Source organism: Taeniopygia guttata, chromosome 27 (genome assembly GCF_048771995.1).
Source record: "Taeniopygia guttata chromosome 27, bTaeGut7.mat, whole genome shotgun sequence".
Taxonomy (NCBI): Eukaryota; Metazoa; Chordata; class Aves; order Passeriformes; family Estrildidae; genus Taeniopygia; species Taeniopygia guttata.
The window spans coordinates 746,796-773,445 of NC_133052.1; the positions used below are offsets into that span (position 1 = coordinate 746,796).

Here is a 26,650-nt window from a genome sequence, read left to right on the forward strand (position 1 = left end):
GGAGCGCCAATCCCCGCCCTCGGCGGCGCCTGGCCCCGCCCCCGCCGCGCCTGGCCGAGGCGAGCGGAGCCGCGGGCGCTGCGGGCGGACAAGATGGCGGCGCCGGGCGAGTACTTCAGCGTGGGCAGCCAGGTGTCCTGCCGCACCTGCCAGGAGCAGCGCCTCCAGGGCGAGGTCGTCGCCTTCGACTACCCCAGCAAGATGCTGGCGCTCAGTATCCACCCGCCCGCGCCTCGCCGCCGCTGCTCCCGGCCCCGGCGCGGCCCGCTCGGGCCTCTGCGGCCCGCCCGATGGGGGGGGGGCGTGAGGGAGGGAGGGGAAAGGGGGCGAAGGAGGGGAAGGGCTGCGAGGGGATGGAGGTGGGCGGCGACAGGGAGGGGTTTGAGGGGCAGCGGGGAGACCCCCGAGGGATGGGGGGAGTGGGGAGCCCGGCAGCGAGGTTTTGGGGGGAGCGGGGAGGTTTGTTTTGGGGGATTGGGGAGGCTGGGTCAGGGGGGAATGGGGGCATTGGGAGCCCGTTTTGGGGTGAATGGGGGTCCTGTGTTGTAAAGAGCTTAGGGGGGAGTGGGGAGCCCGGCACTGGGGAGGTTTGTTTTGGGAGGATTGGGAGCCCGTTTTGGGGTGAATGGGGGTCCTGGATTATGAAGAGCTTAGGGGGTCCTGGATTCTAAAGGGATGGGGGGAGTGGGGAGCCCGGCAGGGAGGTTGGGGTGATTGGAGAGGTTTGTGTCGGGGAGAACGGGGGCGTTGGGGGCTCCTTGTGCAGGGATTGGGGGGACTTGGAAGTGAGGGGCCCTGCCCTGGGGGGAATGGGGGAGTTGGGGGTCTTGTGGTGGGTGAATGGGATGTGGGGTGGCCTGTAGGGAGATTCTGGGGGGAGCGGGGTGGTTTGTTTTGGGGGGATTGGGGATCCTCTGTTGGGGTGAGTGGGGGGATATTGGGAGCCCGTTTTGGGGTGAATGAGGGTCCTGGATTATAAAGGGATGGGGGGAATGGGGAGCCCTGTACTGGCTTGGATGGGGGCACAGAGAGCACCCAGTTTTGGGGACAATGGAGGGGACTGTGCTGTCCTGGAGGTTTTTTGGGGGGCACAGCGAGGAACCCTGTAGTGGGGTGAGTGGGGGTGTGGCATTCACTGTGGGGAGTTGGGAGCATTGAATTGGGGTGAGTGGGGGCAGTGGGGGGTCCCTGCCCCCCCCCCCCCCCCCCAGTAGGAATACACGTGGATCTGGTTTTGTTTGGAGCCTGCAAGGAACGGGGAAAGCTGTTGGGAGGCAGTGGAGGGTCCCGGGAGAGGGGAAGGCTCAGCTCAGGGCTGGTGCCGGGGTTCTGGGGGCACAGGGGTGGCTTCTGCAGGGACTGAGGAGCTGGGACAGGGTTTTGTGGCCGGAGCTGTGGGAAGCACAACAGGAAAAGGGCCCCTGGGTGCCTGGGATGTGGTTGGAGCCAGGGGAGCTGCCAGGTCCCACTGGAGGAAAGTCCCAGAGGGTCTGACAGGTTCTCAGTGCTGCCTGTGAGCCCCACGGGGGCTGAGCACTTCCCAAAATCCAGCTCTTCTCCCACAGCTGGGCTGCCCCAGCCCATCCCCCAGAGGGGAGATGGAATTCCCTGGCTTCATGCTCACTGAGCGGCGATTTTAGGGGGGCTCCACCTTGTGCTCAGGGGGCTGGGAGAGGAGCAGGGGCTTCCACGGGGATCTCTTCCAGGAGATGGTGCTGGCATGGAAGAGGCTCTCCATGTTGTGCTTCTTCCATCCATCTATCCCTCATCCATTTATGGACCCATCCATCCATCATCCATCCATCTATATCATCCATCCATCCATCCATCCATCATCCATCATCCATCCATCATCCATCCATCATCCATCCATCCATCCATCATCCATCATCCATCCATCCATCATCCATCCATCCATCCATCATCCATCCATCCATCATCCATCATCCATCCATCCATCCATCCATCCATCCATCATCCATCCATCCATCCATCCATCATCCATCCATCCATCCATCCATCATCCATCCATCCATCATCCATCCATCCATCCATCATCCATTCATCCATCCATCATCCATTCATCCATCCATCATCCATCATCCATCCATCCATCCATCCATCCATCATCCATCCATCCATCCATCCATCATCCATCCATCCATCCATCCATCCATCCATCATCCATCATCCATCCATCCATCATCCATCATCCATCCATCATCCATCCATCATCCATCATCCATCCATCATCCATCCATCATCCATCCATCATCCATCATCCATCCATCATCCATCCATCCATCCATCATCCATCCATCATCCATCATCCATCCATCATCCATCCATCCATCCATCCATCCATCCATCATCCATCATCCATCCATCCATCCATCCATCATCCATCCATCCATCCATCATCCATCCATCATCCATCATCCATCCATCATCCATCCATCCATCCATCATCCATCCATCATCCATCATCCATCCATCTATCCCTTCATCCATCCATCCATCCATCCATCCATCATCCATCCATCCATCCATCCATCCATCCATCCATCATCCATCATCCATCATCCATCCATCCATCCATCCATCCATCATCCATCCATCCATCCATCCATCATCCATCATCCATCCATCCATCATCCATCCATCATCCATCCATCCATCATCCATCCATCCATCCATCCATCATCCATCCATCATCCATCCATCCATCCATCCATCATCCATCCATCCATCCATCCATCATCCATCCATCATCCATCCATCCATCCATCATCCATCATCCATCCATCCATCCATCCATCCATCATCCATCCATCCATCCATCCATCCATCATCCATCCATCCATCCATCATCCATCCATCCATCCATCCATCATCCATCCATCATCCATCCATCCATCCATCCATCATCCATCCATCCATCCATCCATCATCCATCCATCCATCCATCATCCATCCATCATCCATCCATCATCCATCCATCATCCATCCATCCATCCATCCATCCATCCATCCATCCATCCATCCATCCATCCATCCATCATCCATCCATCCATCATCCATCCATCCATCCATCCCTCCACCAGCACCAAACGTGGGATCACTGATGGTCCCAGGGAGGGACAGGGGCGCAGAGGAGCCCCCCACAATCCCCCCTCTCCTGCTCTGCTCCGGGCCGGTTCCAGCTGCCCAAACCCCTCTCTGGCTGTGTTTTCCTTGACCCCCCCTGCAGAATGCCCCTCTTCCAGCGGCAAGCCCAACCACGCAGACATCCTGCTCGTAAACCTACAGTACGTGTCAGAAGTGGAAATAATCAACGACCGCACGGAAACGCCTCCCCCTTTAGCCTCCCTCAACGTCAGCAAGGTGAGAGACCCCCCAGCAGGGATCCCCCAAATCCTGCAGGGATCCACCCAAATCCAGCAGGGATCTCCCCCCAGGATTCCTGCAGGGATCCCCCTCAAATTCTGCAGGGATCCCCCAAATCCTGCAGGGATCCCTCCCAGGAATCCTGCAGGGATCCCCCTCAAATTCTGCAGGGATCCCCCAAATCCTGCAGGGAATCCTCCCAGGAATCCTGCAGGGATCCCTCCCAGGAATCCTGCAGGGATCCATCACAGGAATCCTGCAGGGATCCCTCTCAAATCTGCAGGGATACCCCCCAGGAATCCTGCAGGGATCCATCACAGGAATCCTTCAGGGATCCTCCCAGGAATCCTGCAGGGATACCCCTCAAATTCTGCAGGGATCCCCCAAATCCTGCAGGGATGCCCCCCAGGAATCCTGCAGGGATCCCCCCCCCAGGAATCCTGCAGGGATCCCCCAAATCCAGCAGGGATCCCCCCAAATCCAGCAGGGATCCCCCCCCGGATTCCTGCAGGGATTTCCCCCCCCAAATCCAGCAGGGATCCCCCCCAGGAATCCTGCAGGGATCCCCCCCAGGATTCCTGCAGGGATCCCCCCAGATCCTGCAGGAATCCAGCAGGATTTGCCGCTGGAGCTGCTCTGGGCGCAGCTTCCCAGCATTCCATCCTGGGGCTGGGGTTTGGTGATTTGGGGCTGGATTTTACCAGTTTGGCATCTGAATTTTGGCAGTTGGAGGCCTGGATTTGGTTGGGTTTAGGGTCTGGGCATTTGGCATTTAGGGGTTTTTTGGGTGGTTTTGGAGCCCAGATTTTATGTATAGATTTTTGGCATCTGGGGACACGGATTTTGGTGTTTTTGGGGTCTAAGGTGATGTTGTTTTGGGGCTTGCATTTTGAGGGGTTTGGAGCCTGGGTTTTGGTAGTCTGGGTGCAGGTGGTGGTGTTTGGGGTCTGGATGATGCTGGTTTGGGTCTAGATTTTGGCATTTTGGGTAAAGCTGAACTCATAAAGGGGAGCTCACAGAATTCTGAGGAATGGCTTTTCATCCATCCTGGGACGGGATCACTGCTGATTCCCAGTGAGGTGGAAGGACGGGAAGGGGACCCCGAGCCCTCGGTGCTGGGATGGACCCGGGTGTGACAGGGGCTCAGCTGGCACCTCCTTGTCCCACAGGGACACCTCTGGAATTGCAGTGTGGGGAGCCCCTGAGGAATTGCAGTGTGGGGAGCCCCCCAGGAATTGCAGTGTGGGGAGTCCCTGAGGAATTCCAGTGCCCCCTTGGGTTGGTGTGTGGGGAATGAGGGCTGCGGTGGGGTTGGAAGTTCCAGTGGCAGGGGGGCCGTTCTGTGGGGCTGCCCCACATCCCCTTCCCCACGCTGGGACGTTGCTGGCCGGGACTGGTTGTACTGGGAGGAGGAGCTGTGGGCACTGGAACCCAGAGCATTGGGGACTTGGGGACACGCACGGGGCTGGCACTCAGCTCGGCACAGCCACCCCGTGCCATTCCAGGGGGATTTCGGAGGGATCCCCTGGATCTCCCCAGCCTGCTGGCACCCGAGTGGGATCAGGGGCTACCCGAGCCCCGGGGGACCCTGGCATGGCCCCTGGTGGCCCTGGCATGAACCTTGGTGGCCCCCACGGTCCCTGAATTCCGTCATTCAGCCCGAGGGAGCAGGAGTGACTCATCCATTGACGAGGTGTGTGCAGGGAGCTCCTGGAGTGCTGGGATCCAGGGGCTGGAGCTGAGCCGCTTCCCGCTGGGAAAGGGGAGCATTATCCCCTGGGAAAGGGTGCATTATCCCCTGGGAAAGGGGTGCATTATCCCCTGGGAAAGGGGTGCATTATCCCCTGGGAAAGGGGTGCATTATCCCCTGGGAAAGGGGTGCATTATCCCCTGGGAAAGGGGTGCATTATCCCCTGGGAAAGGGGTGCGATTCCCGCTGGGAAAGGGATGCATTTCCTCCTGGGAAAGGGGTGCATTATCCCCTGGGAAAGGGGTGCATTATCCCCTGGGAAAGGGGTGCATTATCCCCTGGGAAAGGGGTGCATTATCCCCTGGGAAAGGGGTGCATTATCCCCTGGGAAAGGGGTGCATTATCCCCTGGGAAAGGGGTGCATTATCCCCTGGGAAAGGGGTGCATTTCCCGCTGGGAAAGGGGTGCGTTTCCCGCTGGGAAAGGGGTGCATTTCCCGCTGGGAAAGGGGTGCATTTCCCGCTGGGAAAGGGGTGCATTTCCCCCTGGGAAAGGGGTGCGTTTCCCGCTGGGAAAGGGGTGCATTTCCCGCTGGGAAAGGGGTGCATTTCCCGCTGGGAAAGGGGTGCATTTCCCCCTGGGAAAGGGGTGCATTATCCCCTGGGAAAGGGGTGCGTTTCTCCCGGGAAAGGGGTGCATTATCCCCTGGGAAAGGGGTGCATTATCCCCTGGGAAAGGGGTGCATTTCCCGCTGGGAAAGGGGTGCATTATCCCCTGGGAAAGGGGTGCGTTTCCCGCTGGGAAAGGGGTGCATTATCCCCTGGGAAAGGGGTGCGTTTCCCGCTGGGAAAGGGGTGCATTTCCCGCTGGGAAAGGGGTGCATTTCCCGCTGGGAAAGGGGTGGGGTGCAGGGAAGCTCCCGTGGGGCGCTGTGTCTGATCTCGGGGAGAGCCATTCCCAGCCGGGATGGGGTGGGGGGTGTGAGGGTGAGGAAGGCTCCTGGCCCTGCTGAGGCACTCAGGGGGCACACAGGGAGCGTCCTGTGCTCCTGCAGTGCCTGCTGCCCCCAAGAGCGGACTTGGGGTGGCTGGAGAGGGACTCCTGTCCCTTAGGGGCGCTGAGGTGTCCCCAGTCAGAGGGAGCTGGGGCTTTTCTGCCTCAGAGGGGCTTTGGGAGGGGTGGAACCCCCTCAGCCAGCAGCAGGAAGCCAGTCCAGCTCTGGGTGTGCTCCCAGCAATGAGGAGGCTCCAGCAGGAGGAAGAGGAGGGATGATGATGCTGCCGTGGCTCCTCCACTGCGGCAGCTCCAGCCGGGAAAAGGCGGCTGGTCCAAGGCTGCTGCCTCCAGGCTCTGCTTCCTTCTCCTCCCACATCCACGGGATGCAGCATGGGGGATGCCAGGGTCGGGGTTTTCCATCTCTATTCCAGCACCCTGTGTGTAATCACACCTCCCCACACACGGATGCGGCTCCCAGATAACCAATTCTGGTTGTTTTTTGGGAACAAACCAACTGCTGGAGGCTAAAGTTGCTCCTACTCCTGCGTGGAGCGTCTACTCCCAGCGTGTTGGGTGCTCCAGGCTCCTCTTCCCCATCTCCATCCCGAGTGAACTGAGTGGTGAAATGCCAGAATTTATCCAGAAAAGGGGAAGGGGCAGGGGTGTGAAAAGATGGCACCACCACCCCCAAATCTCTGCAAGGCCCCGGCAGTGGTGAGGGTGCCTCCAAGGGGGAATTGAGGCTGGAATCACAGGGGGCAGAGCTGTGTCTGGGGGTCCCCGTGTCCCCTCACTGCTGCCAGCCCAATTCCCTGTCCCTGTGCTTCCCCAGCTTGCCAACAAAGCACGGACGGAGAAGGAGGAGAAGATGAGCCAGGCGTATGCAATTAGTGCTGGTGTCTCTCTGGAGGGGCAGCAGCTCTTCCAGACCATCCATAAGACGTAAGTGCCCGCCTCGGGGTCCCCAGTGCCCACCTCGGGGTCCCCAGTGCCCGCCTCGGGGTCCCCATGCTCCTTTTTGGGGTCCCCACTCTCCTTTTTTGGGGTCCCATTGCCGTGCCTGGCGCCCCGGGTTTGCCTTGGCAGGCTCGGGCGTGTCCTGGGTGGGCTCCTCGGTGGGTGGGGGTCTCCCTGCCCTCCCTGGCACATCCCACCCCCCTGGAGTGCCCCGGGGGGCTCCGTGCCCCTCGGGGGACGTGGTGGTGGCGGTCCCTGACGCGCTGTCCCCGCCTGGCTCCCCGCAGCATTAAGGACTGTAAATGGCAGGAGAAGAACATCGTGGTGATGGAGGAGGTGGTCATCGCCCCCCCGTACCAGGTGGAGAACTGCAAAGGCAAGGAGGGCAGCGCCCTGAGCCACGTACGCAAAATAGTGAGTGCGGGCTGGGCACGGGCAGGGGGGCACTGCGTCCTGGGCACGGCCACGAGCCCTCCCGGGGGTCTCCAGCCCTCCTTGGGGGTCTCCAGCCCTCCTTGGGGGTCTCCAGCCCCTCCTTGGGGGTCTCCAGCCCCTCCTGGGGCTCCCCCAGCTCCTCCTGGGGCTCCCCCAGCTCCTCCTGGGCACCCCCAGCTCCTCCTTAGGGGTCTCCAGCCCCTCCTGACCTTCCCCCAGTCCCTCCTTGGGGGTCTCCAGCTCCTCCTGGGCACCCCCAGCTCCTCCTTTGGGGGTCTCCAGCCCCTCCTGGGGCACCCCCAGCCCCTCCCTGGGGGTCTCCAGCTCCTCCTGGGCACCCCCCAGTCCCTCCTTGGGGGTCTCCAGCTCCTCCTGGGCACCCCCAACTCCTCCTTGGGGGTCTCCAGCCCCTCCTGGGGATCCCCCAGTCCTTCCTAAGGATCCCCCAGCCCTTCCTGGACGCCCCCAGCCCCTCCTGGGCTCCCCCAGCCCCTCCTGGGGATCTCCCAGCCCCTCCTAAGGATCCCCCAGTCCCTCCTGGGCTCCCCCAGCCCCCCCTGAGGTCCCCCAGCCCCTCTGGGGTCCTTTCCCTGAGCCCCCTGTGCCCCCTCCCCGCAGGTGGAGAAACACTTTCGGGACGTGGAGAGCCAGAAGGTCCTGCAGCGTTCACAAGCACAGCAGACACAGAAGGACACGTCCCTGTCATCCTGAGGCCACCTCGGGGCCACCACCCACCCCCGTGTCCCTGTCTCTGGGGGCACTTCAACTTTTATTTCCTTTTTTTTTTTTTTTTTCCCCTCTCTCTCTCTCTCTTTGGGGAATCTCAACCAGTTCCGAACTTTAGAACTTTAAAACGAACGAGAAAACAGAATAATTTAAAGCTCCTCATGCATTACTTGACTAACAGACTTTGTTTTTCTGCCATGGTTTCTCCCTCCAGCCAGTCAGACTCTGTTAATTTTATTTTTTGGCCTTTTTTTTTTTTTTTCCCCTTTTCCTCCCAATTCCTGCCTCCCGCTTCCCCAAAAAACCCTCCAGAAAATAAAGCTAACGAGCTGACTGCGGTGGCCAACCCGGGACCCTCATGACCAACGTGGTCTCGTTTTAATTTTGTTTGCACAGGGCAAGGCTTGAATTAGTCTTATTTTTCTTATCTTTAAATATATATATGAATATATATTAAAATGTCCTTTAAATATTTGTCTGCTTCCAGCAGGGTTGTGCCTCCAACAGACCCTCGGGAGCAGCCAGAACCTGGATTTGGGGTTTTCCCCCCATTTCCTTTATGTTTTTAATTTTTTTTTGCCCTTCTCCATTTTAATTTCTTTTTTAATTTTTTTTTTTTTTTGTCACGATCCTCCCTCTCCCCGTTTTGTTTCCTTTCTTTTTTTTTTTTTCTTTTAATTAAAAAAAAAGCAGATCAAAACTCCAAACAATTCAAGCCCTGCCTTTAGGAAAATTAAAGATTAAAAAAAAAAAACTACTTAAAAAAAAAAAGAAAAAAAAAGGAAAAAATTTTTTAGTCTTGTTTAGCAAAAAAAAAAAAACAATAAAAACCCGAAATTTTTTTAACCATCACCGGCGTCTGTGGGGGCTCAATGGGGGCGTGGCGGGGGCGTGGCCACTGAGTGGATGATGTCATTGAGGGGCGTGGCCATAGAACGGGCGTGGCTTAAGGGCGGGCTTTACTCTGTTGTGGGGCGTGGCTTCACCGGGGTGGGCGTGGCTTCCCCTGAGGGCCGCTTTGATTGACGTGCGGGGTTTCGGGCAGCAGCCGCGGCCCGGGGCAGGCGGGGGAGGCTCGGTGAGCGCGGCTGTACCGGAGCGCGGCCTTTCATGCGGGGAGGAGCCGCCGTTGGAGCGGCGGGGCGCGGGCGGAGCTGAACGAGCGCGCCCCGGTGAAAGGGGCGTGGCTTGCGCGGGAGGGGCGGGGCCCCGCGGCACTTCCGGCGGCGGCGGCGATGGCGGCGGGCCGCGGCTGGCGGCGGCGGGCGCTGCGGCTGCTGACGGCGGGCGGCGGCGTTCTGCTCACCCGCTTCCCCTTCTGGCACTGCTTCAGCGGGCTGCTGCTCTGCGCCGAGCGCGCCGACCTGCGCCGGTGCGGCACCGGGAGGGACGGGGGGAGAGCCGCGGCCTGCCAGGGGCGGTGTGGGGCCGGGCTGGGACAGACGGGGGCACCGTGGGGCCGGGGGTGGGTGCGGGGGAGAGCCCCGAGTGTGCGGGGTGCAGCGGGGGCTGGGGCGGGAGCCGGAGGAGGCCCGGGGCTGTGGGGCCTGGGGGGCTGGGGGGGCTGGGGCTGGGGGGTTTGGGGGGCTAGGGGTGGTTTTGGGGGAATGGGAGTGGTCCTGGGGAGCTGGGGGTGCTGCTATGGGGCCTGGGGGGGCTGTGGGGCTGGGGCTGTGGGGTTTGGGGGGCTAAGGGTGGTTTTGAGGGATGGGGAATGGTCCTGGGGAGCTGGAGGTGCTCCTGAGGGGTTGGGGGTGGTCCTGGGGAGCTTCTGAGTTGTGGAGCAGCTGGGGGACTCCTGAGTGAGTGTGGGGCTGCTCGGGACCCTCGGTGGGGCCAGGGCAGGGACCCTCAGTGGGGCTGGGGCAGGTGGGGTTTGAGGTGGGGCTCGGAGCTGCTGCCTGAGGATGAGGGGAGACCCCGGCAGTGTTGGGGTCCAGAGGAGGATTTGGATCTAGGGGAGGCGTTCGGGTCTGGAGGAGGTTTTGGGGTCTGGGGGAAGGAGCAGAGCAGCAGAGGGGGCCTGTGGGGCCCAGAGGGGCTCTGTGGGGCCCAGAGGGGCTCTGTGGGGCAGAGCCAGGCCCGCACTCCCCGTTAACCCTCTGGAGGCTGCGGGTGGGTCACTGGGTGCTGCAGCCGCCGTGCCGCCCCGCAGGAAGCCGGACATCCCGGTGCCCTACCTGTACGTGGACATGGGCGCGGCCGTGCTCTGCGCCAGCTTCATGTCCTTCGGCGTCAAGCGGCGCTGGTTCGCCCTGGGCGCCGCGCTGCAGCTCGCCATGGCCACCTACGCCAGCCACGTTGGTGGCCACGCGCACTACGGCGACTGGCTCAAGGTCAGACCCCATCTATCCATCCATCCATCCATCCATCATCCATCTATCCATCATCCATCATCCATCCATCATCCATCCATCATCCATCCATCCATCCATCCATCCATCATCCATCATCCATCATCCATCCATCCATCATCCATCCATCCATCCATCATCCATCATCCATCCATCATCCATCCATCCATCCATCCATCCATCATCCATCCATCCATCATCCATCCATCCATCATCCATCCATCCATCCATCATCCATCCATCCATCCATCATCCATCCATCCATCCATCCATCATCCATCCATCCATCCATCATCCATCATCCATCCATCATCCATCATCCATCCATCCATCCATCATCCATCATCCATCCATCATCCATCCATCCATCCATCCATCATCCATCCATCCATCCATCCATCCATCATCCATCCATCCATCCATCATCCATCATCCATCATCCATCCATCCATCCATCCATCATCCATCCATCCATCCATCATCCATCCATCCATCCATCCATCCATCCATCCATCCATCCATCCATCCATCATCCATCCATCCATCCATCCATCATCCATCCATCCATCCATCCATCCATCCATCATCCATCCATCCATCATCCATCCATCCATCCATCATCCATCCATCCATCCATCATCCATCCATCCATCCATCCATCATCCATCCATCCATCCATCCATCATCCATCCATCCATCCATCCATCCATCCATCATCCATCCATCCATCATCCATCCATCCATCCATCATCCATCCATCCATCCATCATCCATCCATCCATCCGTCATCCATCCATCCATCCATCATCCATCATCCATCCATCCATCCATCCATCCATCCATCCATCCATCCATCCCTCCCTCCGCAGGTCCGGATGTACTCGCGCACCGTGGCCGTCATCGGCGGGTTCCTGATCCTGGCCAGCGGTGCCGGTGAGCTGTACCGGCAGAGACCGCGCAGCCGCTCCCTGCAGGCCACCGGGCAGGTGCTGCTGGGCATCTACCTCATCTGCCAGGTGACACGGGGACAGGGGACAGCTGGGGGATGGCTGGGGACAGGGTGGGGGACAGCAGTGGGACACCTCTGTGCTGCCGCACTGTGGATTGGGGACACGGTTCCCTGTGGGAGGAACCTTGGGACAGTGCTCACAGTGCTCCAGATTGTCCCTGGTGGGAGCCTCAGGGTGGTGGCACCCGTGCCACTGAGCCCACACTGTCACTGAGCTTTGGGGTGGTGTCACCAGTGCCACTGAGCCTCAGGGTGGTGGCACCCGTGCCACTGAGCCCACACTGTCACTGAGCTTTGGGGTGGTGTCACCAGTGCCACTGAGCCTCAGGGTGGTGGCACCAGTGCCACTGGGCCCACACTGTCACCGAGCCTCAGGGTGGTGGCACCAGTGCCACTGAGCCCACACTGTCACCGAGCTTTGGGGTGGTGTCACCAGTGCCACCGAGCCTCAGGGTGGTGGCACCAGTGCCACCAAGGCCACGCTGTCCCCAGGGCAGAAGCCTTGGCCAGCAGTTGTCCTTGGGGGACGGTTCCCGGTGCCACCACTGCCACCACTCTGTGACCCCCGGTGTGGAACTCTCCTGTGGCTGTTCCCAGTGCCACCACTGCCACCACACCCCTGTCCCCGTCAGCACGACCCCGGTGCCACCCCCGGGGCACAGCCACACCGCCGCTGTCCCCAGAGTGTCCCCGCTGTCCCCACAGGCCTACTCGCTGCAGCACAGCCCCGAGGACCGCCTGGCGTACCTGGAGCACCTGCTGGGGGGCGAGGTGGCCCTGCAGCTGCTGTTCCTGCTCTACGGGCTGCTGGCGCTGGCCTTCCTGTCGGGCTGCTACGTGCGGGTGGCAGCGCAGGTGCTGGCGGTGCTGCTGCCACCCGCCATCCTGCTGGTGGACGGCAACTTGGCCTACTGGCACGCCCTGCGCCGCGTCGAGTTCTGGAACCAGATGAAGCTCATCGGCCAGAACGTCGGCATCTTCGGGGCCGCGGTCATCCTGGCCACCGACGGCTGAGGGCACAGGCGGGAGGGGTTTTGCTATTTATTCCTTCAGGTTTTTTTTCTTTCTTTGTAAATATTTGATAATTCTGGCGGAGGATGGGTGGGGGGTGGCGGCCACTGTGTGGCCAGGGTCCCTCTCCCTGCTGAGGGGTGTCACTGCTCCCCCTCCACCCCCCAAAAAAATGTATTTTTACTGATGCAGTGAGAAATCTTTAACGTCTCAGCCCGGGGGGCTCGGCTTTGCACGCCGGGGTGAGGGGCTGCAGCTTTTGGGGTGCAGATTGCTTTTGGGGTTGTGCAGCTGCAGGGCAGGGGGGCTTTGGGGAGCTGCTGGTGGGGGAAGAACTGCTCTGGGGGAAAACTGCTTCAGGGGAGTCACTTTGGGGGGAACTGATTGGGGGGAGTCGGTTTGGGGGGAACTGATTGGGGGGAGCTGATTGGGGGGAGTCGCTTTGGGGGGAGCTGATTGGGGAGAGTCGCTTTGGGGGCGCTTGGAGGGCAGAGCTCCTTTAGGGGCTTGGGGTGGAGGGGCAGTTTTGGGGGACCCTCATGGGGAGCCACTTTGGGGGCCGGGTCTGGGGAGGGATGTGACACTGAGGGGCTGAGGGGGAGCCACTGTGGGGACTTGGCAGAGGGGCTGGGGGTATTCTGCCACGGGTGGGGGGCCCGGTGGGACCCAGGGAGGGTCCCCTGGGCTGAGGCTTCAGTGCCCTCGTCCTGTCCCCGAGCTGTCCGTGTCCCCTCCCTGGGCTGGGCCGGTGCCCGTGTCCCCCTCCCGGGTGTCCGTGTCCCCCTCCCGGGTGTCCGTGTCCCCCTCCCGGGTGTCCCTGTCCCCCCCCGGTGTCCCTGTCCCCTTCCCGGGTGTCCCCGTCCCCCCCCCGGTGTCCCTGTCCCCCCCCGGTGTCCCTGTCCCCCCCCCCGGTGTCCGGAAAAGCAAACACGGCCGATAAGCTCCTTCCTCCGGGGGCCCCGATGTCGCCTCCGCCGGAACCGGGGCCATAAAGCGCGGCCAGGCGGCAGAGCGCTGTTTGCTCGGGGGGGCACCGCGGCTCCTCACCCCCCGGGACCCCCCGGCCGCTCCAGCCCCGCTCCTGCACCCCCGGACCCTCCTCTTCCTCCCCATTGCCCCGCAGAGGCGGTGCAGGCAGGGACCCCCCGCCCGGTCCCCGTTGTACCGGGGGTGCACCGCGCCCCCCCCGCGGCGGAGCCATCCCTGACCTTTGGAAAATCTCTGTTTGCTGTCACTGGGAGCAATGGGGCAGAAACGCCCGGACCCCCCCCGGCCTCGCCCGGGGACCGGCGGTGACAGCGGGGGGGTCCCCGCAGCCCCCCGGTCCCGTCCGCTCCGCAGCCGCCGCGGGGGGGTCCCCGGAGCCCCCCGGTCCCGGTCCCGTCCGCTCCGCAGCCGCCGCGGGGCCGTGCGGGGTCCGGCCCGGGGGTCGCGGGGGTCGCGGGGGCCGCTCGCCGCTCCCGGCGCTGCCCCGAGCCCGGCGCCGCTCACCGGGACCCCCCGCCCGTGTCCCCGCCGCCCCGCGGGTGTCACGGCGCGGCCACGCCACGGGGGACAGCCCCCGCCGTGTCCCCGCCGCCGCTCGCCCGGGTGACAACCGGGGCACGAGTGGGGGCCGCGGCCCCTCCGCTCGGGGCTGGTGGCGCCCCACGGTGTCCCCGCGGGCCGTGTCCCCTCCGCCCCGTGGCCGCAGCTGCGTGGGGCCATCCCGGCGCTTTTGGGGAGCCCCTCCTGCCTCCTCTCCCCGCCCCAGCACGGCCCCGCCGCGTCCCTCCGTGCCTCAGTTTCCCCGGAGCCGGTGATTGCTCCGTAATGGCAAATCCATACGGGATTAGTGTCCCCCACGGGGCTGGAAAGGTCACCTCATCCGTCCTGGGGCTGGTGACAGCGCTCGATGGCGGTGGCGGGGCTGCGGTGACACGGCTGTGCTGGCGGCTCCGTGCCTGGCCTGGGGAAACTGAGGCAGCCGCGGCTGTGGGTGGGTGTGTCCCCTCCACTGTCCCCCATGGGTGCCTTGTGCCAGGGCCGTGGGTCTTGTCCCGTGTGCCATGTCTGTGTCCCTGGGGGTGGCTGATGTCCCCATGTCCCGCTGTCACATCCCGGGGCTGTCTCAGGGCAGGTTTGTGTGCCACGGCTGCGTGTGACATCCCTGTCACCGTCCTGTGTCCCCGTGCCACGGCTGCGTGTAACATCCGTGTCACCGTCCTGTGTCCCCGTGCCACGGCTGCGTGTGACATCCGTGTCACCGTCCTGTGTCCCCGTGCCACAGCTGCGTGTCACATCCGTGTCACTACCTTGCTGTCTGTCTCACCTGTCTGTGTGCCGCGGTGACATGTCACACCTGTGCCCACGTCCCGTGCCCGCCTGGCATTGCCGTGTCCGTGCCCTGTGGCCCCACGCGTGTCCCCGTGCCCGTGTGTCCTCCCCGTGGCCCAGGCTGGGGGGGGGACAGTGGCAGGCTGCTGGCACGTGTCGCCGCAGGGTCCTGCGTGCCCGTGGGTCTGTCACGCGTGAGGGAGGAGCCAGCAGCCCCCCTCGGGCTATAAAGCCCCGCGCGGGCGCAGGAGCCGCCGTGTCCCCGGCACTGTCACCCCACTGCCAGGCCCTGCCTGTCACCTCTGCCTCGCCACCGTGAGTGCGGGGACGGGCGGGGGTCCCGGGGCCCCTGAGGGGGGGACACTCACCTCGGGGACCTGAGGTGTCCCTTGGGTGCACGCGGGTCTCTGGGGTGTCCTTTGGGGTGGGGACACTGGGGGAGGTCTCTGGGAGGGAGGTGTCCCCGCGGGATATGTGGGGACGCTGGGGGGGTGCCTTGAGTGGGGCTGGGGTCCCGCGTGGGGAGCCGGGGGTGCTCTGAGGCTGTGCCAGTCCCACAGGGAACGGGGTCCTGGGGCTTGCTGGGGGGGCAGAGCCGGGCTGGGGGTCCCGGGGGTGTGGGGGGTGCCCCCCAGCCGCCCCCAGCCGCTGTCCCCGCAGATGGTGACGTCCCCGCGGCCGTGGCCCGCGCTGGTGGCCGTGGCCCTGTGCGCCCTGCTGTGCGTGGCGGCCGCGTACCCCCCAAAACCGGAGAGCCCCGGGGACGCCGCGTCCCCCGAGGAGATGGCGCGTTACTTCTCGGCGCTCCGCCACTACATCAACCTGGTCACGCGGCAGAGGTGAGCGCCACGCGGGGGGACACGCGTGTCTGTCCCCGCGGGGTCCCCGTTGCTCAGGAGCGCGCCCGCGTCCCGCAGGTACGGGAGACGCGCCAGCCCCGGTGCCGCGGCGGCGGAGCTGCTCCCGGGGACCGGCGGCGACAGCTCACGGTGAGCGCCCCTGTCCCGGTGCCCCTGTGCCCATCCCTGTCCCCCTCCCCGTGCCCCTGTCCCCCTCCCTGTCCCCCTCCCGGTGCCCCTGTCCCCCTCCCCATGCCCCTGTCCCCCTCCTGTGCCCCTGTCCCCCTCCCCGTGCCCCTGTCCCGGTGCCCCTGTCCCCCTCCCCGTGCCCCTGTCCCGGTGCCCCTGTCCCCCTCCCTGTGGGCTGCGTACCCCGGGGTGGGGGTCCCGGGCGGGTTTGGGGTCCCGGGCCGGTTTGGGCTCCCGGGGGGGGTCGGGGGTCCCCTTTCCCCTTCTCTCACCGCAGCTCTTCCCGCAGGTTCGATGAGGACTCCTCGTGGTGACCGCCCCGCCCAGCCCCCCCTGTCCCCCAAATCCTCCCCACCTCTCCAGGTCCCCCCAGGGGACCCAGACCAGAGCAGCCCCCCCGCTGGGGGGCCGGGGACCCCCAGAACCCGGCCCGGGGGAGTCCCGCTGCCGGGGGGGGCCCCGACCCCGTCCCCTCCCCACCGCTGCCGGGGGGGGTCCCGCACGGCCCCGCAGCGACAATAAAGAGAACGATCGTGGGCACGGCGGCTCTGCGTGGGGGCGTGGGGGGCGTGGGGGGCGCGGGGCCGGGCAGGGGGTGCAGAGGGGGGATGGAAGGGTGCAGGGGGGTGGGAGGGGGGATGGAGGGGTGCAGGGGGGTGGGTGGGGGCTCAGGGGGATGGGGACGGATTAGGGGGTGAAAGGAGGGGACGGATTGGGGGGTGAAAGGAGGGGGGTAGAGCCGAAAGGGGAGTGGGGTGGGAATTTTGGAGGAGGGGGTGCGTAGGGAAGGGTGGGAGTGGGGCTGGGGCGCGCTGGGGTTGGGCACTGGGGTGCACGGGGCAATGGGGGGCGCTGGGGGGGGATCGGCGCTGATGAATGTCGGGGTGCACACAGGGGTGGGGGCATTCGTGCAGGTGCCGCCCCTCCACCGTCCCCCTATCCCACTGCCCCCCTCTGTCCTCTCCTGCCACCCTGGCACCCCCCAGCCCCCCTGGCCGTGCCCCTCTGTCCCTGTGTCCCTCCGTGGGGCCGGACACGCGTGTCCACGTCCCGTCCCCTCCCGGGGCCCCAGCGCGGGGTCAAACATTAACCCGAGCCGTGCGGGGCCAGCTGGCCCTGTCCCCCCCGGCTCGGCCCTGTCCCCCTCCCCGGCCACCGCTGCTGCGTGGCGGTGACATCAGCGGGACGCGGGGACTTAAGGGCCGGCCCGGCGGTGGCACCGAGCACCGACCCCGGCCCGGCCCGAGGGACAAGGTGAGTGCGGAGCCCGGGGGTGCGGGGACAGGTGTGAGGGACAGGTGTGCGGGACAGGTGTGTCCAGCTGCGCTCAGGTGTGTCCAGGTGTGCTCAGGTGTGTGAGTGCTCTGTGTCCAGATGTGTCCAGGTGTGCTCAGGTGTGTCCAGGTGTGCTCAGGTGTGTGAGTGCTCTGTGTCCAGGTGTGTCCAGGTGTGCCCAGCTGCACTCAGGTGTGTCCAGCTGCGCTCAGGTGTGTCCAGCTGCACTCAGGTGCGCACTCTGCCCGCCGCAGCGCCCCGGTCCCCTGTCGGTGCGGTGTCCCGGTGTGTGTCCCGGTGTGTCCCGCAGCCATGGCCCCGCCGCTGCCGCTGCTGCTGCTGTTCTGCACCGCGGCGCTGCTGCCGGAGCGGCCCCGCGCGGCCCCGGTGCATCCCGCCTTCCCCGGGCCCGAGGCGCCCGCCGAGGAGCTGCTGCGCTTCTACAACGACCTGCAGCAGTACCTGAACGTCGTCACCCGCCCGCGGTGAGCGGCGCCCCCTGTCGCGACACAGCCCCCCTTATCGCGACATGCCCGCAGCACGGCGCGCTCCCACCGTGATGTGCTGCCAGCGTGGCGTGCTCCCTTCGAGACCCGCTCCCTTCGTGACCCGCTCCCTGTCGCGACACGCTCCCTCCGTGACCCGCTCCCCGCCTCCATGCGCTCCCTGTCGTGACACGCTCCCTGTCGCGACACGCTCTCCATCACGAGGTGCTCCCTATCACGACCCACTGCCTATCGTGACACGCTCCCTATCGTGACACTCTCCCCATCTCAATGCACTCCCCATCGCTACACCCTCCCTGTCGCGCCCCTCTCAGTGTCGTGCCCCTGTCCCTGTCGTGCCCCTGTCCCTGTCGCGCCGCTGTCCCTGTCGCCCCCCTGTCCCTGTCGCGACACGCTCCATGTCCCACTTCTGTCCCTGTCGCCCCCCTGTCCCTGTCGCGACACGCTCCATGTCCCACCTCTGTCCCTGTCGCGCCCCTGTCCCTGTCGCGCCCCTGTCCCTGTCGCGACACGCTCCCCGCGGTGCCGCTGTCCCCGTAACGCGTCCCCGTTGCAGGTACGGGAAGCGCGCAGGGGGGCGAGCGCTGGGCGAGGATCCCCTGGGCACCCCGGGGTGCTGAGCCCCAGGTGAGGGCGGGGGGCGCGGGAGGAGCCCCCCCGGCTCCCCCCGGCCTCAGTTTCCCCAGCGGGGACAGCCCGGGGGGAAGGGGGGCTCTGGGCGGTGTGGGGGACGTGGGGCTGGGGGGGTCTCGGGGGGTCCTGAGGGTGTCAGAGTGGGGGACGTGGGGCTGGGGGGTCTCGGGGGTCCCTGAGGGTGTGAGAGTGAGGGATGTGGGGCTGGTGGGGTCTCGGGGGGCCCTGAGGGTGTCGGGGTGGGGGACGTGGGGCTGGGGGGTCTCGGGGGGTCCCTGAGGGTGTCGGGGGGGGGATACGGGACCGGGAGGATCGGGGGGCTCTGTGGGGAGGGGGACACGGGGCTGGGGGGCCCTGTGTGACCCCCGCCCCCCATTTTGTTTCAGGGACACCGCCGGGGCCGAGGGAGAAGCGGCCCAGGAGGGGCAGCGCCCCCCGCCCCCGCTGCACCCCCGACCCCCCCAGAGCCGGGACAGACCCCCGGGAATGAAAATAAACCAATAAACCCCCGCAGCCACCGCCTGTCCTGCCTCTGCCTGCCGGGGACACGGGGGACTCTGGGAGTACTGGGGACACTGGGGACACTGGAGACACTGGGGACATGGGGGACACGGGGGACACGGAGTGGCTGTGCTGGGGACACTGGGGGTGCTGTACTGGGGACACTGGTGACACTGGGGACACGGAGTGGCTGTGCTGGGGACACTGGGGTGCTGGCGTTGTGGACACGCCCACGCGGCCGCCCTGTCCCCGTCCCCGTCCCCGTCCCCGTCGCCGCCCGCCGGTGCCAGTCGCGCGTGTCCCGCGATGCCGGCGGCCGCCCCCGCCTCGGTCACGGGTGAGCGCGCACGGGGGCGGGGGGTGGCGCGGGCACGCGCGTGGGAACACCCCCCCCACACACAACGTGCACGCGTGGGGGGGGCAGGGTCGGGGTCTGTTAGGGGGGCCTGGATGCGCGCCTCGGGCACGCGCGTGTGCAAGGCGCGCGTGTGTGTACGGGGGAGGGGGGGGGGGGCGCTCCCGCGCGGGCGCGGCCCCTTTAAATCCGCGCTCCCGCCCCCCCCCCCTCCCACCGCCCCCTTAAAGGGGCCGAGTCCCGCCGGCCCCCTCCCCACGCCGCGGGGCGCTGCGGGGGGGTCCCACCCGCCGGCGGGGCGGGCGTGCAAGGACGGGCGTGCAAGGACGGGTGAGCGGGGGGGCACGCGTGGGGAGGCGCGCGTGGGGAGGTGCGCGTGCACCGCGCGGGAGCGCGCCGGTGTTCGGGGCGGGGGGGGGGGGCCGCGCGTGTCCGCGGGCGTGCGTGTGCCCACGCAGGAGACGCGCGTGCCCGCGCCGTGCCCACGCGTGGGAGCTCCCGCCGCGTCCCCCGGCGGGTGTGCAAAGCGGCCGGTGCACGCGCGTGTGCGAGGCGCGGGGGGCGCGCGGGGGGGCTCCACGCGGGGCCGGGGGTTGCGGGGGGGTGGCGGTACCCGGATCTGGGGGGGGGGGAGCGCGGCCCCGCAGCCATGAGCCGCCCCGGGCCCGGGTCCGCACCGCCCCCCCCGGACCCCCCAGGTACGGGGCGGGAGGGGCGGGGGGCGATGCCCCGGGGGGGGCGCGGGATGGGGATGGGGATGGTGGGGAAGGGACAGGTGGAGGGAGATGGGGCTGGGGGTTCGGGGGGCGCTGGGACCCCCCAACATGGGGGCGGGGGGCTGATGGATGTCCCCCCCGCCCCCCCGGCTGCATCGCCATCGTCCCCCGCCATTGCAGCGCAGCCGCGCAGCCGCTCCCGCCCCCGCGGCCCCGGATGCGGCCCCCCCCCAATTGCATCGCCCCCACCCCCATCTTATCGCTGCCCGCATCGCCCCCCCAATGCACCCCCCCCACTGCCCCCCGCATCACCCCCCTTGTCTGTGCTCCGGGGGGTTTGGCCTGCACGGTGACAATTTGGGGGGGGTCCATCCCCTCCTCCTCTCCCGAAAGAGGAGGGGGCATTGCCGCACTGCCAGCGGACCCCGACACTCGTCCCCGGAACGGGCGGGGGGCGCAGGGGGGGCTGTGACAGAATGGGGGGGCCGCGGGCACCCCCGGCTGCACTTGCACCCACGCTGCTGCTCCTGCCCCCGCCCCGTGTCCCCCCCGTGTCCCGTTGTGTGTCCCCCCCGTGTCCCTGTGTCCCCCCCAGCCATGCAGCAGGTCCTGGACAACCTGATGGGGCTCCCGGGGACCCCGGGGGTGGCCGACCTCGACCTCATCTTCCTCCGCGGCATCATGGAGAGCCCCATCGTGCGCTCCCTGGCCAAGGTGTGGGGGGCGCGGGGGGCGCGGGGGGCGCGGGGGGCGCGGGCCCCCCTCGGCACCCCCGGGACGTGCGGGGGGTGCCACCCGTGTGTGTGTGCGTGTGCACGGGTCCTGTGCGCGTGTGTGTGTGTCCCTGTTCCCCACACCCGGGGGTCCCTAATCCCCCCAGCACCCCCAGATCCCCAATTCCCCTGTCCCTGGGGGTCCCTAATGCCCCCAGCACCCCCAGATCCCCAATTCCCCTGTCCCTGGGGGTCCCTAATGCCCCCCAGCACCCCCAGATCCCCAATTCCCCTGTCCCTGGGGGTCCCTAATGCCCCCAGCACCCCCAGATCCCACTTCCCCTGTCCCTGGGGGTCCCTAACAACTCTGCTGCCCCAGCCCCTGAGCCCCCGGCTCCGTGATGCCCTCGGCCCCTCCGCGTGTCCCCAATCCCCCCTTCCCCCCGAGGTCCCCCCCGCCCCCGGGGGTCCCTAATCCGCCCCAGGGCTCCTTGGGGACACCCTGTCCCCACCGGAGGGTCCCCGATCCCCTCATCCGCCGGGGATCCCGGGTGCCCCCGGGGCTCGGGGGTCTCCGCCCTTAGCCGCCCGTCCCCGGGGGTGTCCCCAGGCCCACGAGCGGCTGGAGGAGCGGAAGCTGGAGGCGGTGCGGGGGGACAACCTGGCGCTGGTGCAGGAGATCCTGCGGGACATCGGCCGCCTGGCGCGGGCGGACGCGCAGGGAGCGGCGGCGGAGCTGGCCCGGATCCTGCGGGAGCCGCACTTCCAGGTGCGCGGGGGGCGAGCGGGACACGCGTGTGCGGCCGCGTGGGACCCAGCGGTGACCCCCGCCCCGCCCCGCGTGTCCCAGTCGCTGCTGGAGACCCACGACTCGGTGGCCGCCAAGAGCTACGAGCCTCCCCCGAGCAGCCCCGGCCCCGAGCCCGCGCTGGGGGCGCAGCCCGTGCCCCCCGACGCCGTGCGCATGGTGGGCATCCGCAAGGCAGCCGGGGAGAACCTGGTGAGCCCGGCCGGGGTGCCCCGGGGGGACGTTTTGGGGTGCTGGGAGGTTTTGGGGTGCTGGAGGGTGTTGGGGCGTTGCAGGGCGATGGGAACACTGGCAGCATTATGGGGCGTTGCGGGGTGCTGGGGCATTTTGGGGTGCCGGGAGCATTGCGGGCTCTTTATGATGACTGGGAGCATTTTGGGGTGCCGGGGGCGTTGCGGGGTGAGGCGCGGGTGTCCCGGGCGTGTCCCCGGCGGGGCTGAGCGGGGCTGTCCCCTCAGGGGGTGACGTTCCGCGTGGAGCGGGGGGAGCTGGTGATCGCCCGCATCCTGCACGGGGGGATGGTGGCGCAGCAGGGGCTGCTGCACGTGGGGGACGTGATCCGCGAGGTGAACGGCCGCGAGGTGGGCAGCGACCCACGCGCGCTGCAGGACAGCCTGCGCCACGCCAGCGGCAGCGTCGTGCTCAAGATCCTGCCCAGCTACCAGGAGCCGCACCCGCCCCGCCAGGTACCGCCCGCATCCCGCCTGAATCCCACCTGAATCCCGCCTGAATCCCGCCTGCATCCCTCCTGCATCCCGCCTGAATCCCGCCTGAATCCCACCTGCATTCCGCCCGCATCCCGTCCGCATCCCGCCCCACATCCCGCATCCCCCCCCTGCCCACAGCCCCCCTGCCCTGTGCTCGCCCCCCGTGCTGTCCCCCTGTCGGTGCCATGTGCCCCTGTCAGGTGGGACCCCCGTGTCCCCCCCGTGTCCCCCCCGTCCCTCTGTGCCGGGCACTGGTGGTCCCTGCCCTGTCCCCGTCCCCGCACTGGGAGGGGGCGGCGGGGGACACAAGGGACAGCGAGGGACCCCCACCCTGCTAAAGGGAGAAGGGGGTCCCCGAGGGGGGGTTGTGGCCTGGGGGACAGGGCTTTGACCCCCGAAACCCCACACAGGACCGGGGTGCCGGCTGGCAAAGGGTGCCCCGTGCTGCCCCTCCCCGCCCCGTGCCAGCCAGCCCCGTCTCCGAGGGGACAAAGCAGCGCTGTCCCCGCGTGGGCTGTCCCCGAGAGGGCTGTGCCCACGGGAGGGCTGTCCCCACGCTGTCCTGCTGCCTCCGGCGCGGTGCCCCGTGTGCCACCCGGCTGTGTCCCCGCACGTCCCCATGTGCGCCATCGCGGGCGCGGCGCTGGCGGCGCTGGGCACCCTCGTGTGCCTCTCGGTGGCCGTGGGGCTGTGCGTGGGGGTGGCCGCGGTGCTGGCGTGGGGCGCGGCGGCGGCGGCCGGGGCCCTGTGCGTGTGCGCGGGGGCCGTGCGGGCCTGGCTGCTCCGGGCGCGGGGGGCTCACGCCGGCCGGGGGGGCTCCTAGCGGGGACACGCGAGTGGCTGCCGCGGGTGACGCGGTCCCGCGTGTGTCCCGGGGGACGCCGAGGCGCCGGGCGGTGCTGAGGGGGCGGGGGTCGCCCCCGCTGACCCCCCCCGGTCCCCAGGTGTTTGTCAAGTGTCACTTCGACTACGACCCGGCCACCGACAGCCTCATCCCCTGCAAGGAGGCCGGGCTCAGGTTCATGGCCGGGGACCTGCTGCAGATCGTCAACCAGGATGACCCCAACTGGTGGCAGGTCGGGGGGCCCGGGGGGTGGGCTGGGGGGTGGCCTGGGGGGTGGCCTGGGGGTGGTGGCACTTTGACTCCATCCTGGGCCGTGCAGGGCGAGGGGCAGATCCAGGGGTCCCTGTGGGCTTGGGGGGTCCCCGGAGCTCGTGGGGTGTCCTTGGAGCTGGGGGGGCTACTTGGGAACTGGGGGAACCCCTGGAGCAGGGGAGGGCTCCTGTGCGGCCTGGGAGGTGTCCGGGAATTAGGGAATTCCCTGGAGTCGGGATGTGTGTCCCTATCGCGATTTGGGGGGGTCCCTGGAGCTGGGGGTGTTTCCTGAGGTCGGAGGGGTCTCTGGAGCACAGGGGGGTCCCCGCGGGGTCCCCACGCGTGGCTCTGTGTCCCCAGGCGTGCCACGTGGAGGGCGGCAGCGCGGGGCTGGTGCCCAGCCAGCTGCTGGAGGAGAAGCGCAAGGCTTTCGTCAGGCGGGACGGGGAGGTGGCCCCCGCCTCGGGTACGGGGACACTGTCCCCCACTGTCCCCAGGGCCCTGTCCCCTTGGCACTGTCCCCGATCCTCGGGGTGATGTCCCCACGGCACTGCCCCTGAGGAAGATGCCAGATCCCGTGCCCCTTGTCCCCTTGCCGGGGTGCTGCCCCGTCCCTGTCCTGTCCCCATCCCTGTCCCTGTCCCCGTCCCCGTCCCTGTCCCTGTCCCTGTCCCTGTCCCTGTCCTGTCCCTGCCCTGTCCCTGTCCCTGCCCTGTCCCTGTCCCTGTCCCCAGCTCAGCCAGCCCTCGCCCTGCCAGGGGCCCTGTGCGGCAGCCTCAGCGGGAAGAGGAAGAAGAGGATGATGTACCTGACGACGAAGAACGCCGGTGAGTGTCGCGGGGGGGGGCGGTGGTGGCACCCGCTGGTTCGGGGTGCCCCGGGGTGCCCGGGGACGGGTGCCAGCCCTGTCCCCCGCCCAGAGTTCGACCGGCACGAGCTGCTGATCTACGAGGAGGTGGCGCGGATGCCGCCGTTCCGCCGGAAAACGCTGGTGCTGATCGGGGCTCAGGGCGTGGGGCGCCGCAGCCTCAAGAACAAACTGATCATGTCCGACCAGGCGCGCTACGGCACCACCATCCCCTGTGAGCGTCCCTGTCCCCCCTGCCACCACCCCTGTCCCCGGAGCGGCGCTGTTCCCTGCCACCACCATCGTCATTGTCCCTTGTGCCCATCCCTGTCCCTGCCACCACCATCGTCCCTGTCCCCCGTGCCCGTCCCTGTCCCCATGTCCGTCCCTGTCCGCCGTGCACATCCCTGTCCCCGTGCCCATCCCTGTCCCCCCTGGCCATCCCTGTCCCCGTGCCCGTTCCTGTCTCCCGTGCACATCCCCGTCCCCCGTGCCCGTCCCTGTCCCCATTCCCATCCCTGTCCCCCATACCCGGTCCCTGTCCCCTGTGCCCATCCCTGTCCCCTGTGCTCACCCCTGTCCCCGTGCCCGTCCCTGTCCCCCGTGCCCATCCCTGTCCCCCGGTCCCCGTCCCCCATGCCCGTCCCTGTCCCTGTGTCCATCCCTGTCCCCCGTGCCCATCCCCGTCCCCCGTTCCCGTCCCTGTCCCCCGCGCCGGTTTCCTCCCGGGCCCCGGGGCGGCGGGCGGGTGTCGCCGATGTCGCCGCCCGGCAGACACGTCGCGGAAGCCGAAGGAGAGCGAGCGGGACGGGCAGAGCTACCGCTTCGTGTCGCGGGGCGAGATGGAGGCGGACATCAGGGCGGGCCGGTACCTGGAGCACGGCGAGTACGAGGGGAACCTCTACGGCACCAGGATCGACTCCATCCGCGCCGTGGTGGCCGCGGGCAAGATGTGCATCCTGGACGTGAACCCGCAGGTGCGGGGGGACCGCGGCGGGCCCGGGGGTGCCCCGGGCCGCGGGGCTGAGCGCTGTCCCCGCACAGGCCGTGAAGGTGCTGCGGACCGCCGAGTTCGTGCCCTTCGTGGTGTTCATCGAGGCCCCCGCGCCCGAGCGGCTGCGGGCCATGAACCGCGCGGCCCTGGAGAGCGGCGTGGCCACCAAGCAGCTCACGGTGCGGCTCCGGGGAAACTGAGGCACGCTTGGGGAGGGGCAGGAAAAGGACGCACAGCTCACAATGGGATCTCCCCATCGTCCCTGGAGCTGATGGGGAAACTGAGGCAGGTTTTGGGGGGGCAGGGGGAGGACACACAGGTCGCAGTGGGTGTTTCACACCGTCCCTGCAGCTGATGGGGAAACTGAGGCAGGTTTTGGGGGGGCAGGGAAGGACACACAGCCCACGATGGGATTTCCCCACAAGCCCGGGGGGCGATGGGGAAACTGAGGCAGGTTTTGGGGCGCAGGAGGCGGATGCCCAGCGCACGGTGGAGGAGAGCAGCCGCATCCAGCGCGGCTACGGGCACTACTTCGACCTGAGCCTGACCAACGACGACCTGGAGCGCACCTTTGGGCGGCTGCGGGAGGCCATGGAGCACCTGCGGGTGCAGCCCCAGTGGGTCCCGGTCACCTGGGTCTATTAGGGACCCCCGAACCCCCCTCTACCCCCCGACCCACCCAGGGGGGCTGAGAGGGGGCGAGGGGGGCTGTCTCACCCAGGCCAAGCCCGACCCCTCTGTCCCCCCCCGCCCCAAATCTGGGGAGGGGTCCCGTGGGGGGCAGAGTCCCCCCAGAGCTCAGTCACTGCCAGAACCTGGGGAACCCCCCCGGATTGGGGATGGGGGTGTGGGGTTTGGGGGGTCCCCTCGCTGTCCCCCAGGCCACAACCCCCCCTCGGGGGACCCCCTTCTCCCCTTAGCAGGGTGGGGGTCCCTCGCTGTCCCTTGTGTCCCCTGTCGCCCCTCCCCAGGTAGCAATAACCCCCTCCCCGCGCCCTGTAATTAACCCTAATTAACCCTTAACCGCCCTTGTAATTAACCCTGTCATTAACCCACGGGGGGCAGTGCCCGGGGACGCGCTGGGGGGGTCTGGGGTGGTGACACGGCTGTCCCCAAGGGACGGGCACACGGGGGGTGCGGGCTGCGCCCCCGTGCCCCCCCCGCCCCCGTGCCCGCCCCCTTTGCCCCTTTTTGGTACTTTGCTGTCAATTTTATTAAAGGAGAGAAAAACGCGTTTGTCCCGCGTGGTGAGCGTGAGGGGGGGTTGGTGTCACCTGTGTCACCTGCATCACACCTGTGTCACACGTGTCACCTGTGTCACACCTGTGTCCCCTGTGCCACACCTGCTGCCTCCCAGCCCTGTCCTGTTTTTTTCTCTGCAAATCGCCATTTCCCGCCAGTCTGGGGCTGGTGGGGGGGGTGCGGGTGGGTGTGTCACACGCGTGTCACACGCGTGTCACCTTGCACACGTGCGGGGCCCTTCCTTGGAGCTGCCGGGAGGGGTCAGCAGAGCCGCAGGCACCGGGGGGGGGGGCGGGGGGCGTGCAAGGGGGTGTGGGTGTGTGAGGGGGTGTGTGGGTGCTATGTCCG

At 66.7% G+C, this 26,650-nt stretch overlaps 5 protein-coding genes across 10 annotated transcripts; all 5 read left to right on the plus strand.

Moving 5' to 3' along the window:
• Positions 1-7: 7 nt before the first annotated feature.
• Positions 8-9,043, plus strand: LSM12 (LSM12 homolog). Its single transcript, XM_030256174.4, has 5 exons — positions 8-214; positions 3,251-3,384; positions 6,906-7,015; positions 7,318-7,444; positions 8,084-9,043. The coding sequence occupies exons 1-5, from the start codon at positions 94-96 to the stop codon at positions 8,174-8,176; spliced, it is 585 nt and encodes a 194-aa protein (XP_030112034.1). The 5' UTR covers positions 8-93; the 3' UTR covers positions 8,177-9,043.
• Positions 9,044-9,374: 331 nt separating this feature from the next.
• Positions 9,375-12,752, plus strand: TMEM101 (transmembrane protein 101). Its single transcript, XM_030256173.4, has 4 exons — positions 9,375-9,563; positions 10,347-10,527; positions 11,415-11,561; positions 12,260-12,752. Exons 1-4 carry the CDS (start codon positions 9,427-9,429, stop codon positions 12,566-12,568), a joined length of 774 nt encoding a protein of 257 aa, XP_030112033.1. The 5' UTR covers positions 9,375-9,426; the 3' UTR covers positions 12,569-12,752.
• Positions 12,753-14,027: 1,275 nt separating this feature from the next.
• Positions 14,028-16,447, plus strand: LOC115490750 (peptide YY-like). Its single transcript, XM_030256444.4, has 4 exons — positions 14,028-15,196; positions 15,542-15,720; positions 15,799-15,870; positions 16,199-16,447. The coding sequence occupies exons 2-4, from the start codon at positions 15,542-15,544 to the stop codon at positions 16,221-16,223; spliced, it is 276 nt and encodes a 91-aa protein (XP_030112304.4). The 5' UTR covers positions 14,028-15,196; the 3' UTR covers positions 16,224-16,447.
• A 657-nt stretch (positions 16,448-17,104) lies between these two features.
• Positions 17,105-18,836, plus strand: LOC115490615 (pancreatic polypeptide-like). Of its 3 annotated transcripts, none has more exons than XM_072919142.1 (4): positions 17,105-17,163; positions 17,439-17,669; positions 18,247-18,317; positions 18,710-18,836. In XM_072919142.1, exons 2-3 carry the CDS (start codon positions 17,497-17,499, stop codon positions 18,308-18,310), a joined length of 237 nt encoding a protein of 78 aa, XP_072775243.1. In that variant the 5' UTR covers positions 17,105-17,163; positions 17,439-17,496; the 3' UTR covers positions 18,311-18,317; positions 18,710-18,836. The 3 variants fall into 3 exon arrangements, with proteins under 3 accessions (XP_072775243.1, XP_072775242.1, XP_072775244.1); XM_072919141.1 differs by having other exon boundaries at positions 17,139-17,163; positions 17,417-17,669; XM_072919143.1 differs by having other exon boundaries at positions 17,142-17,163; positions 17,347-17,669.
• Positions 18,837-19,094: 258 nt separating this feature from the next.
• On the plus strand, positions 19,095-26,294 carry MPP2 (MAGUK p55 scaffold protein 2). Of its 4 annotated transcripts, none has more exons than XM_041721524.2 (12): positions 19,095-19,161; positions 20,491-20,609; positions 21,219-21,377; positions 21,459-21,608; positions 21,875-22,102; positions 23,068-23,199; positions 23,580-23,685; positions 23,978-24,046; positions 24,140-24,301; positions 24,841-25,043; positions 25,111-25,239; positions 25,529-25,842. In XM_041721524.2, the coding sequence occupies exons 1-12, from the start codon at positions 19,131-19,133 to the stop codon at positions 25,703-25,705; spliced, it is 1,665 nt and encodes a 554-aa protein (XP_041577458.1). In that variant the 5' UTR covers positions 19,095-19,130; the 3' UTR covers positions 25,706-25,842. The 4 variants fall into 4 exon arrangements, with proteins under 4 accessions (XP_041577458.1, XP_041577459.1, XP_041577457.1 ...); XM_041721525.2 differs by lacking the exon at positions 19,095-19,161 and adding an exon at positions 19,401-19,509 and having other exon boundaries at positions 25,529-26,294; XM_041721523.2 differs by lacking the exon at positions 19,095-19,161 and adding an exon at positions 19,747-19,877.
• The last annotated feature ends 356 nt before the right edge of the window (positions 26,295-26,650 follow it).